We start from the raw sequence: 13,393 nt of genomic DNA on the forward strand, positions 1-13,393 counted from the left end.
ATGGTTTGCAACAAGTGACTGGAGTTGAACAAAATCTCTACACTGTTTTTATCTTCTCATCAAGATGGCAGCAAGAAAGGGAGGAAGTGGAGTTTGGACTCTCCTTCCTTTTCATATGACTTCTATGCCTTAGTTAAGGTGGAACTTATTACTATTATTTAAAAAATTTATTTTCCGCCCTTCATCCCAGGGCGGTTCACGGAATGAAATACAAGATAATAAATAAATAAACCAGAACAAGAAGTTCTGGTTCTAAGCCAAAACAACAAAACAATACCCCCCATGCATTTAAAAGGTTTTAGGATATTGATCAGCCCAAGGTCTGGTTGAAGAGGAATGTTTTTGCCTGGCACCTAAAAATATATAATGAAGGCGCCATGCAAACCTCCCTGGAGAGAGCATTCCACAAACGGAGCCACTACAGAAAAGGCCCTTTCTCGTGTTGCCACTCTCCGGACCTCATGGAGGTGGCAATGAAGGGCCTCAGATGATGAACAGAGAGTCTGGGATGGTTTATATGGAAAGAGGCAGTCCTTGAGGTATTGCTGTCCTTTATAGGTCAAAATCAGCTGAAGCTAATTGGCAGCCAGTGTAATCGGTCCAGGATCAGTGCGATATGCTCAAACCATCTTGTCCCAGTGAGCAATGTGGCTGCTGAATTCTGCACCGGCTGAAGCTTCCGAACGGTCTTCAGAGGCAGCCCTACGTGTAACTTAAGAAGCTGGGCTGGCAGGCCATGGCTCTCCAGCAAATTGTCTTTCCATCACCTGGTGATGCTTTTATAACTGGAGACACCAGGGATTGAACCTTCTCTATGCAAAGCATGGGGTCTATCACTGAGATGTAATCCCTTGCTCAACATTAAAGAACAAGGGGGGGGTCTGCCCTACCCAGTTGCTCAGGCTGCTTCTGTCAACCTAACAGGAACATTTCCAGCCATGGGCACTTTAGGATATCTCTGCATCCCTTCACCCAACCAGAACAGTTGGGGAGATGTACTCTTCCACACAAAAAACACTGTGTGAACGAGGTATACAATTCTCATATTACAGATACAGCACAAACGCAAGGATCTGCCAGTATCCAAAGTTGAATAGAGGCTTGAATTCGTAGTCTAACACACTATTCACCGGACTACACTAATTTCCCTAGGTTTGTGCAGGCTCGCTAGCCTACAGCAACAGGATTTGGCCTTTTGTAGCTCACAATGCACACACTTGTCGAAGACAGTGAACCAGAGTCAGCCCAATGCTGGCACAGATTAGAAAATGCAAGGATGTGCCTACACAATATGTTTCTATGGTGAGACCCACGGACTACTCTTTTAGCCTGTGAGAGGAAAAAGCTGGCGGGCTCTTGCCTAGTTGCTGCTGCTGTCGCGCAGTGTCTCACGACCACCCCGGCAGGGAGATGTAACAGCTACATAAAGGTAAAGGGACCCCTGACCATTAGGTCCAGTCGCGGACGACTCTGGGGTTGTGGCGCTCATCTCGCTTTACTGGCCAAGGGAGCCAGCGTACAGCTTCCGGGTCATGTGGCCAGCATGACCAAGCCACTTCTGGCGAACCAGAGCAGCACATGGAAACACAATTTACCTTCCCGCCGCAGCGGTACCTATTTATCTACTTACACTTTGACGTGCTTTCGAACTGCTAGGTTGGCAGGAGCAGGGACCGAGCGATGGGAGCTCACCCCGTTGCGGGGATTCGAACCGCCGACCTTCTGATCAGCAAGTCCTAGGCTCTGTGGTTTAACTCACAGCGCCACCCGCGTCAGGCATGTAAAACGTAAAAGGAAGGCCATGCAGCACACACAGGCATTGAAGGAGAGGCCATCCAAACTGCGTGCCGGTTCTTGCCCCCTCTTTTCAAGCTTAAGTAAGGTGTGCTAGTTTGCAAGGGCAATGCTTTCTATGCATTAACCCAGAAGGAGTTTAGGCAAGTTTCCCTGGTCTCCAAGGCTTGGTCTGAGGGCACATTAAGCACTTTTGGGTCACTGCTTGGCTGGGAGATCCGTGGGCACGCCACGGCAAGTCCCATGATAGAAGCATCTAATAGCAAATGGGCTCAAAGAACGCTCCAAGGACAAAAGCATGGGCGCAGCATCGTGTTTCCCCACAGGTATTTTCTTCGCCTACACCGGGCCTTGCTCCACTATCACCCCTTTCCCCAACCCACCACAATTCAATTCTCACCTCCTCTCCCTTAGGTATCCGGCGACTCGAAATGATTATGATCTTGTCCTCCTTGTCAAAAGTCACCACCTCAGCCACACAGTTGGGTGCGCAGGAGTGATTGATGTACCTGAGTGGGGGCAGCAGAAGAGGGGGAGATAGGCATCATGCGCCAGGACCCTTAACCCCACAGCACCCTGTGCCATCACCACAGGCTTAGGCCCTTTAGGAACCCAACTTTTCATCTGGAATTTGGGGGAGCTGAGCCGGCCAGGACGACGACAGCACAATTCTATTCCTAATCTTCGACAGAACTAAGTATTCATTAGGTGAAAGAAGGGCTGGGAAGCTGTAGCCCTGGCTGAAAAATACCCTACAGCAGAGGTTCTCAACCTTTTTGAGTCCACGGCTCCCTTGATCAGCTACATTCTTTCTGCAGCACCCCTGTGGGGCTCAGAAGCCCTTGTGTTAAGCCCTGCTGGCAGAACTGGCGGCCTCTTAACCCTTTTCCAAACACCCTCCCTTGTGGAGTGTTCCCTCAGCCTCCTCTCCTAGGGATTCCTCTGGTCAGTGGCTGCCGCCGCCGCCCCTAGTCTCTGAGCTGCTTCCCCGCCCCCCGTCCCAAAGAGAGGTGCTTCCTTACACTGCCCCACAAGCCAAGTTACAGGGAACCAGGCAGAGGGCCTTCTCGGTAGTGGCACCCGCCCTGTGGAACGCCCTCCCACCAGATGTCAAAGAGAAAAATAACTACCAGACTTTTAGAAGACATCTGAAGGCAGCTCTGTTTAGGGAAGCTTTTAATGTTTAATAGGTTATTGTATTTTAGTGTTTTGTTGGAAGCCGCCCAGAGTGGCTTGGGAAACCCATAAATAATAATAATAATAATAATAATAATAATAATAATAATAATAATAATTAATAATAATAATAATAATAACAATGACCAGTGACTTGTCTGTCCATTCCCAACAGCAAGGGCTGGTGGGCTGGTCTCCTATGCCTGCTTGATTGCTTGCTTACTCTCTGAGGCTGCCTCAGTTCCTGGCAACCAGCACCCCCTGGCCAGCGCCAGAGGCACCATTCGCCTGCGGAGCTTGTAGCCAGGGCTGCTGCTGCAACAAACAGCAGTGCAAGCCTTTGGGAGGCAGAGATGCAAGAGGGCATCAGAGGAGGGAGAGAAGGAAAGAGGGACAGGGGCCAGTGTTGCCCGCGGAACCCACTGACCATCATTCAAGGCTCCTCTCCTATACTGTGGCGGTTTGCATCCCCTCTTAGCCTGCCTGCTGTCTCCCATGTTCCCTAGCCAAGTTCCACAATTTTTCAGCTTTGGGCAAGACACTTTTCTTTCTTCCAAACTACCTTATCGATCATCAGGTCCTGAGAGAACTCAGTGATAACAAGTTGATGGTGCGCTGTTTCTTTAAGATCTGCTGAGGGAATAATGTTCTGCTCAGCCCTGCGGGACTAAAGGGTGCTATGGAGAAGGAAGTTGGCCCCAGAGGCCTCCCCAGAAAACTGTCCCACGAGCAGCAGAGTTGGGAAAGAGGCGTTTTGGAGGCTACAGATCTCCAGGATCATAAACCCCTTCCGTTTTCCTGAAATGCCGCTCAAATTGTGCCTGGAGCTATCCCACAGATTCATAGAATTGTAGAAGGGACCACAAGGGTCATCTAGTTCAACCCCCTGTAATGCAGGAATCCTTTTGCCACAACCCTGAGGTTAAGAGTCTCATGCTCTTATCGACTGAGCTGTCCCAGTTAAAAGTGCCTGGAGCTATTCCAGTGGAGCTAGTGTAGTAAATCCTGTGCCACTGAAGTTCATGGGAATGGGTGGGAGGGAAAACAGAAAGGCTAAAAGAAGCTACAATTGAACTGTCCTTCTACCTTTCCCCCAGCCAGTAGAGTATTGGAATGTTTTGCCCACCCTTCCCTTTGAAATGATCTTGTTTTAAACAAACTCCAATTGATGTCTGCAACTATTTGGCCCCTCTAAATGTTGCTGAACCACACCTGCCAGCACCCTCTACTGGATGAAGTCAATGGGAATTGGAGGGCCCAGGTTTCCCATTTGGGAAAAAGCCTCTGGTTAGTTGTCAACGAGTGTATTTTGCTTCGACAGCTAATAACTATGCGTGTTTATTCAGAAAACGCTATGAATTGCAGTACGACTTAAATCACTGCCAATTAAAAATCAACCCACCCTGAACATCGAAGTCTGTGATGGACTAACAAGAGCTTTGGATGCAATGAACTGCCATGGCAGAGCTTCACTCACCTGGCAGGGCCACCTGTCAGTGTGGCATCAATGACGTGCTCATTGTTGATACGGAACATGTAGATCCCTCGGTTCTGGACAAGAGGGGAAATGGAGAGAGAGAGATTGATTATATTGTGTGTTCAGAAACCAGTGCTTCATGCCTTTGCTCTCAGCTGGGTACAAGCGAATGGTTTTAGCTTGTTTTAGCTTGCTAGGTACAAGCTAATGGTTTATTTTAGCTTGCTGTTGTGCTCTGTATTTCAGCATGTCAAGCGTGTATGTGTGTGTCACATGCTAGGCTATGTACATTTCAGAGTTGCACCGAAGAGACAAATTTGCCATGTGTTGTTTCACCTCTAACTGTAGCACTGTGATGTGGAAATCTTAAAAAACAAACAAACCAAAAGCCAATGGAAGAAGAGGCTAAATCAGCAACTTCTCTGTCCTGTGCACTTTCAGAATGACCCTGTAAGGTAAGCTGGGACTAGGGATGCTTGAGGAATTTGATAACTGCGAATTCCAGATACGAACTGGCCCTATCTGCACCTCCAAGGCTAAGGTGAAGAAGGTCTGAACTTCAGTTACCCACTGGTATTCAAAGTTCCTCAACATCACTGTTGTCTCAAAGAATGTATTAGAATACATACTTTGGGAGAAAATAAGTTAAGAAATAAGAAACTTATTTTGTCCTCATTTTTCAAAGATTTTTTTTTAAGTCAATGAACATGGAAAGGGGACAGAAGTAAAACTGGTGAGTAAAACACATGCAAAAGCAATGAAGACCTGAAATAAGACTGAGCTGTTTATAGTTACCACCTTCCCCCATTGAACAAATGGACAAACAATTCTAGAAGAGAACCACCACAAGGTGGAAGATCTCTCAGATCTCAGTCTAGTATTCCCTGGTAGGTAAAAGGTAAAGGACCCCTGGACGATTAAGTCCAGTCAAAGGCAACTATGGGGTTGTGGCGCTCATTTCGCTTTCAGGCCAAGGGAAATGGCATCTGTCCACAGACAGCTTTCTGGGTCATGTGGCCAGCATCACCAAACTGCTTCTGGCGCCAACGGGGAACAGTGACGAAAGCCAGAGCGCACAGAAATGCTGTTTACCTTCCCACCACAGTGGTACCTATTTATCTACTTGCACTGGTGTGCTTTCGAACTGCTAGGTTGGCAGGAGCTGGGACAGAGCAACAGGAGCTCACCCCATCGCAGGGATTCGAATCATTGACCTTCCGATCGGCAAGCCCAAGAGGCTTAGTGGTTTTGACCACAGCACCACCCATGCCTGCTATTCTCTGGATACACACAATCCACCCACATAAAGCCCTTCCCTAGATGACTAGACGACACTTTGGGATCATTTCCAACTCTATACAGTACCTCAGGTTAAGAACTTAATTTGTTCCGGAGGTCTGTTCTTAACCTGAAACTGTTCTTAACCTGAGGTACCACTTTAGCTAATGAGGCCTCCCACTGCACTGCCGCCGCGCGATTTCTGTTCTCATCCTGAGGTAAAGTTCTGAACCCGAGGTACTATTTCTGGGTTAGCGGTGTCTGTAACCTGAAATATCTGTAACCTGAAGCGTCTGTAACCCGAGGTACCACTGTACAGTTCTATGATACCCAATTCCTTGCTACTGTCAAGGAGCACAGCTCTGGAACAAACCAGAAGGGCATTTCAAACTCAGTCCCTCTTCCAGTCCCCCCAAGGAAGGAACCCCAGCCACTGGCTAGAGGTCAGGACGTTTCCACCTGCATCTCTCTCCACCCAAGGCCTCGCTTCTTCCCCCACCTGCTCCTCGTAGATCTTCTCTCGCCGGTTGGCCACCTCATTGCGGATGATGGTGCCAATGTACTCAATGACCATCGTGTGCTTCTCTAGATCCTTGGCAGCGTAGAGTCCGAGCCCTTGGATGCGGGAGCGGGCCAGATAGACGTTGTTCTTCCATTCCGTCTTGAGGCGGCGGTACTGGGAGGACTTGGAGTGCACAAACTGCTTGCTGTATGGCGTGTTGGTTTCGCCCGTGAACGTGCTCTGGTAGGCCTTGGACATGCTGGTGCTGTTCAGAGTGTGGGGCCTTCGAAAGGCATGGGGCAGGGAAGGAGAAAAGAGGTCAACGTCAAACCCGCTGCAAAGGAAGTAAGCAGCTAACCAAAGTCTCAAATCCCTTTCACATAACCCCATCCGTTCTTAACTGGATGTCAGGAATCCTTTGCTGTCGCTCGAGGCTCAGGTGGCCTCAGTGGTGCACAGTGCCTTCCATCAGCTTCAGCTGGTGGCCCAGCTATGCCCCTATCTGGACAGGGATGGCCTAAGTGCTGCTGTCTATGCTCCGATAACCTCAAGGCTAGATTACTGCAATGCGTTATACGTAGGGCTGTTTCTGAAGACGGTCTGGAAACTTCAGCTGGTGCAGAATTCACCAGAGCAAGACGGTTTGAGTTTACGGGCCCAATTCAAAGTGCTGGTTTTGACCTATAAAGCCTTAAATGGCTCAGGACCGCAATACCTCAAGGACCCCCTCTTTCCATATGAACCTATCCGGACCCTGAGATCATCTTCTGAGGCCCTTCTATGTGTGCCTCCTCCTCAAGAGGTCCAGAGAGTGGCAACACAAGGACGGGCCTTCTCTGCAGTGGCCCCCTGTCTGTGGAATTCTCTCCCCAGGAAAGTTCGCCTGGTGCCTGCATTATACACCTTTAGGTGCCAGGCAAAAATGTTCCTTTTTAACCAGGCCTTTGGTCGATCCGATTGACATCCTATGCCCTTTTAAAATGTGGTTTTATTCGTGCCCAAAGATTAAGGCTTTCTGGGAAATGATTTATAATGAAATGAAAAAGGTATTTAAGTATACCTTCTTGAAGAAACCAGAGGCTTTTCTCTTGGGCATAGTCGGCCATTTGGTGCCAAAGAAGGACAGAACTTTCTTTATGTATGCTACAACGGCAGCAAGAATACTTATAGCAAACCACTGGAAGACGCAAGATCTACCCACTCTGGAAGAATGGCAGATGAAGTTGATTGACTGTATGGGACTGGCAGAAATGACTGGCAGAATCCGCGACCAGGGAGAAGAGTCGGCAGAAGAGGATTGGAAGAAATTTAAGGACTATTTACAGAAATATTGCAAAATTAATGAACTTTGAAAGATGCTGGATTGAACTTATGTGGTCTCTAGCTGTTATGATAAATAGAACTGGGATTAGTATTGTTTAAGTTATAAAATTTAAAAAGTTGATTGGAAAAAAAGGTGTTAGTTAAAAGGAATGTTAAGAGATTAGGATTTGCTGGATTAACAATTTGAACTAGAAAACAAGAAGGGGAGGTATGAGGAAGTCAAAGAAACATGCTATTGAAAAATTGATATTGAAATTGATTTGTTTTTAATATTTTTCTTTTTCTTTTTCTTTTTGTGTTTGTATAAAATTGGAAAATTGAATAAATATTTATAAAAAAAATAAAAAAATAAAATGTGGTTTTATTGTGGGAGGGGTGTTGTTGGGTTGTTGCTTTTATTTTGATTCTGTATTTTGTGGTTTTATATTTTGATTTTATGCTGCGAACCGCCCTAAGACCTCTGGGTATAGGTTGGTATATAAATTCAATAAATAATAAATTTATTTAGCTTTGTGCTGCTGTCTCAAGAGAGGCCTGTGTTGTCCACCCAGCAAGTGATGTCTGGGGTCCGTTTGGCTCACCGTTTGTAGTGCGTGAGGATTTTGGGCTCCGACCGGGCGCAGCCAGTGGGGTTGATCATGAGTGGAAGCTCCATGAGTGGGTGGCGCCCATAGCGGAACATGTAGTTCTGGCAGCTCTCAACACCAGGCAGCTGGGAAGAAAAGGGACCCATTTCTCAAATCCTCATGTTACAGGCACACCTTCACCACCCAGAACACGGTGCTGACACAGCCCAGTCCACCCCGCCCTGAAAGAAAAACCAAACCCAAACACATTTAAGGGGAAACAAAATTTTAAAAAATTCCCTCCAGTAGCACCTTAGAGACCAACTAAGTTTGTTACTGGTGTGAGCTTTCGTGTGCATGCACACTTCTTCAGATACACTGAAACAGAAGTCACCAGACCCTTCTTATATATAGTGAGAGGGTGGGGAGGGGTATTACTCAGAAGGGTGGTGGGAATAGTTGGCCTCTAAGGTGCTACTGGAAGGAATTTTTTTTGTTTTGTTTCGACTACAGCAAACCAACACGGCTACTTACCTGTAACTAGAACATTTACGGGGTTCCTAGTGCAAATCCATTCAAATGCATTAAAAAATTCAACCAGTTATATATATATATATATATATATATATATATATATATATATATATATATATAAAAAAAAGGAGACTACAGCAGCGTTTCCCAAATTTGGGTCTCTGGCTGTTTTCGGACTACAATTCCCATCATCCCTGGCAGTTGGTCTTGCTAGGTAGGGATGATGGGAGTTGTAGTCCAAAAGCAGCTTGAGACCCAAGTTTGGGAAACGCTGCTGTACAGCAAGGTCGGCACAACTAATACCAGAGCTCATCGCAGCTTTAGGTTCAAGAGGTGCAGACCAGCAGTTCTGTGGACAGATGTGTAACTTGGATTTAACCTCCCCCACCCCCCTGGAAGCCAACTCATGGGAAGCCCCTTCCCCACCCTACTACCTCCACCACCACCAAAACACCAGGGTTCCGGTTCCTCGTGTTTGATACATACAGACTCCGCGATTCGCAGCACAGCATGCACCGTCAAGCCAAAGAGCTCTTCTCCCTTGAGATATTCGGGGAAGAGCCGCAGCATGTCCGCTTCCTTGCGCATCAAGGCCACCGGTTCGATGATTCGGTTCCATACCGCTGTAACCAAAGAAGAGCAAAGAAGGATAATTTTAAAAACCTGCCCGGGAAGATGGGCAACCTATCTGGTTTGCGGGCAACCCGGGCTGCAAACTTATCAAAACCTCTTGCCTTACTGCAGTCATCTAACCCTGCGACTTCCAAGTGACTTCAAGAAACTATGCAAAACGCAGAATACATGGCAACATCTGGTAACTGTTCCTTGTTTGCCGGCAGCCTAAATTCCTGGGCACTTGGCTGATGGTGGGCCTGCCGCAAGGTTTCTCTGTATTTTCCTCCACTGGCTCTACACCACTTTATGCTGCCCTGGTCTTCTGTTGTAAGATATTCTGTTGTAATGTAAGATAGGTCAGACAAAAAGCCAATCTGGTCCAACATTCCATTCTCATAGCAGCCAACCCAATGGCTGTCGAGAAAGCCTACAAGCAGGAACAGAGTACAACAGCACTCTCTCCACCTTCAATTCCTAGAAACTCATATGCCCATGGGAAGCTTCCTTATACTGTGTCAGATCATTGCTCCATCTAGCTCAGCACTGTCTACCCTGAATTGCAGTGGCTCTCCATGGTTTCAGGCAGGATCCGTTCCCCAGTTCTTCCTGGAGGTCCCAGTGAAGGAAGCCTGGACCTTTAAGCTTGTGCTCTGATACATGGCTCCAGTGAATATGAAAAATGAATCATCTTTTAATATGCCATTTTTAAAAAGTGGGCATGCTCGTTTATGTAGCGTATTTCACTAATAATAATAATAATAATAATAATAATAATAATAATAATAATAATAATAATAGGACTGGCTGGGCATTGATGAGTGGGCATCAGAAGAAGGGTGGTTGGAGACTGATGGAAGAAGGAATCATTGATCTGGGGGAGAACCTCTCTGGCTCCACTGGCTCCCAGGACCAGAAGAAGACTGAAGAGGGAGGAGCAGATACAGGTTACACACAGGCATAGTCTCTGCCTGCTTGTGCACATCTCAGGTGGGGAAGATACATATGCTGAAGTTCGGGGCGGGGTCTCTCTGTTGCGGCAGCTGCCTCATTGGGTGCACACTTAGAATACCTGAGAGACACAGGGCTGATGGACATGTCTTTTCCTAACTTGGTGCTTTTGACAATAAAGATCTAATGCCTGACAGCGCCGTGGCAATAAGTTACAGTGCTGCAGGACAGTGGCGTCTGGAGTGAGGAGGGGCAATTCCCACCTCGCTACATTTCAGGCTGTGTGAGTCTATAGCTGCGTAACACCTCCCTCTCTGGCCAACGGATCTACCTGTAAAATGTTGGTATTATAAAAGTCTGTTGTGTTTTAGGTTTGACTGCCTGATTTTGGAGTTTGGGTGAAAAATATTTAAGACGCAGCCTGTGTGTCACGTGCTATGGATTTTTGAGATACAGGATGCAGATTGGGGGGAGAAAAGGCTTATTTCTAAACATACTTTTTCACCTTGAATTTAACAAGAGAGAGGGCATTTGGACCTCGCTGGATCCTGCATGTCATCAAAAATTAAAATTTGGAGGTGGCAGTTTCTGCAGATGGGGTATACTGCTCTGCTTCCTTTTGCCCACTATCCTACCTGTAGTTATTTACACAATGAACTGCTCTCTAGTTTCTAAACCCTGAAGCTTGACAAAGCAGGAAAGATGCATCGCGAGGAGGCTGATGGACGCAAAGCCAACACTGTTTGCGCAACGCATTTCTGGACAGAGGAATGGCATCCCCGGCGCACCAGAAGCTCACTTCAGCCCGGCATCCAGAATTCTAGCTATCTTTCCGGAGAAACGGACCTGGCGGTTGCTCTTGACAGCAAGAGGACTGAGCGGACCCCTACCCTGCGGCGAGGAGTCCGTGAAGACCAAGTCCTCCAAGCCCTGCTCCATGACTTGCACCACAAACTCCGGCCGGCCGTTGTTCTCGCAGATGGTGCAACGGTAGCAGCAGCGCCGGTTGTTGGTGCGCAGGCTCCAGTAGATGCGGGTGGCCTCGTAGCCCACCGGGTAGAGCGCCGTGACGCTGTGGAAGTCGGCCATCTGGTGGGGCAGCAGCTGCCCGATGGCGTGGAAGACAAGGCCCCCCACCCGGAACATGTGGAGGCGCTCGCCTCGCTGGATGATGCTGGCGATCTGCTTGACCTCGTCGCGCTCGATGTAGACGCGCCGGAAGACGGTGAAGGTGCTCAGCTCCTGGTCGCAGGGGCCCTTGAGCTTGTGCATGGGGCAGAGCATGGTCTTGTCCTTGAAGAACATGCACTTGGCCCGGATGGCGCAGGCGAAGTGGTAGACGTTGGGGCAGCGGATGCGGTTGCAGCTGTTGGTGGCACCCGTCTTCTGGCAGAGGGTGCACTTGGTGAGCAGGCCCCGGTGCAGCGCCACCTCCACGTTGATGAGCGCCCCTCCCTGGGTCTCGTAGACCTCCGTGGACCACAGGGCGCAGTTGAGGTGCACCCAAAGGTCCAGGTCCAGGTTGAGCAGGCGCGCCGGCCCGTCGGTGGCGCCGTCGCCCTCCTCGTGGCAGAAGCAGCACTTCCGCAAGTCCTGCGGCACTTTGTCGGGGCGCAGGGTGGCGGCCAGGCGCTCAACGAAGTCCGCGATCTCCCGGTCCCCGTCCCGCTTGGCGCCGCCCTTCTGGATGGTGATGAGGAAGCGCAGCCGTTTCCAGCGCACCCCCTTCCACTTCTTCAGGCGCGGCTTGTTCTCCTCGCCGTCTTCCAGGGGCCGCGAGCGGGGCTTGGCTTTGGGCGGGGACTGGGGGGCTTCTTCCTTGGGGGAAGAGGGCGGGGGCGGCGGAGGGGACGGAGCGGGCAAGGGCGGCGCTTCGGGCTCGGGGACCGGCTCGGGGACCCTGGGGGGGCTGGGTGGGGAGGGCGCGAAGGGGGAGAGGGGCGGAGAGGGTTCCTCGGGAAGGGTCAGCAGCTGCCGCACATCCAGGTTGGCAACGTTGTTGATGTAGCAGTGCTGGGCGGCCTTTTCTGGGGTGGGACTCTCCTGGAAGAGAGAAAGGAAAAAGCATTTTGAGAGGCGGTGGTCTCAGGCTGCAAACCAGTAGGCCTGTGTTGTGCCAAATGCAAGGTGGTTCTTTTAAAATGAGATTCAGAAGTACAGCCGTACCTTGGAAGTCGAACTGACTTCCAAAGTGTTCGAAAACCAAAGGGCGGCTTCCGAATGGCTGCAGGAAGCTCCCGCAGCCAATCGGAAGCTGCGGAAGCCCCATCGGACGTTTGGCTTCCAAAAGAATGTTCGAAAACCAGAACACACACTTCTGGGTTTCAATCATTCGGGAGCCAAAGCATCCGAGAACTAGGCTGTTCGAAAACCAAGGGACGACTGTAATACAAAACACAAGTGAGTGAGAAGATTAAAGATTTTATTCAAAGCAGCAAGCAATATATACACACCAAGCAAGCACTTTGATCTGCCACTTGGAAGCCCTCAAGAAGTGGTGAAGTGACTCCCCCAGGTAGCCTCAGTTTGCACGGCTGATCGGTCTGTGCATAAGCTTCTCTCTAAAACTCTGCCCAGAACCATCTCAAGTGGCTTGCTATCTATAATGGAATAGAATTAAGTACGTAACCAGAGGTACCACTGTATTCTGATGTACAGTGGTACCTCGGGTTAAGAACTTAATTCGTTCTGGAGGTCCATTCTTAACCTGAAACTGTTTTTAACCTGAGGTACCACTTTAGCTAATGGGGCTCCCACTGCTGCTGCTGCGCGTTTTCCGTTCTCATCCTGAAGCAAAGTTCTTATCCCAAGGTACTATTTCGGGGTTAGAAGAGTCTGTAACCTGAAGCGTATGTAAGCCAAGGTACCACTGTAGTCCTCTTCTCCCGCCCCACCCCCACCCCCAATTTCTTTCTCTTCCACTTTCCAAGACACCTATGGGGTACTGGGGCAGGTAGGAATCTAGGGCCCAGTTACTACACCTTCCCAAAGCTAAAGGAAGATTAAAAAGAGAGAGAGAGAGAGAGGTGGTATTGGAAAAAATGCAGAATGAGACAGAATTTAAAAGGAGGGAGGAGAAGATGAAGAGAAATGACACCGGAAGGCGCGTTGTGCCAAGACCTCCAGCTAATCCCCCTGAGCAAGAACGGGGTTATTGGGTTGTTTCTGTTCTGGTAATGT

At 48.8% G+C, this 13,393-nt stretch overlaps 1 protein-coding gene across 15 annotated transcripts in view; it reads right to left on the reverse strand.

Moving 5' to 3' along the window:
• The window catches only part of KMT2D (lysine methyltransferase 2D), a 110,027-nt gene that overhangs the window by 3,507 nt on the left and 93,127 nt on the right, over positions 1–13,393 (reverse strand). For all 15 annotated transcript variants that reach the window (XM_083598447.1, XM_083598456.1, XM_083598446.1 and 12 more), the window contains 6 exons: positions 11,104–12,256; positions 9,137–9,273; positions 8,132–8,262; positions 6,225–6,510; positions 4,448–4,521; positions 2,195–2,303 (listed from right to left, as the gene is read on the reverse strand). In XM_083598447.1, the coding sequence (XP_083454573.1) occupies positions 2,195–2,303; positions 4,448–4,521; positions 6,225–6,510; positions 8,132–8,262; positions 9,137–9,273; positions 11,104–12,256 (1,890 nt within the window). The remainder of the gene's footprint in view (positions 1–2,194; positions 2,304–4,447; positions 4,522–6,224; positions 6,511–8,131; positions 8,263–9,136; positions 9,274–11,103; positions 12,257–13,393) is intronic.

Source organism: Podarcis filfolensis (genome assembly GCF_964270895.1).
Source record: "Podarcis filfolensis genome assembly, chromosome: 2".
Classification (NCBI taxonomy): Eukaryota; Metazoa; Chordata; class Lepidosauria; order Squamata; family Lacertidae; genus Podarcis; species Podarcis filfolensis.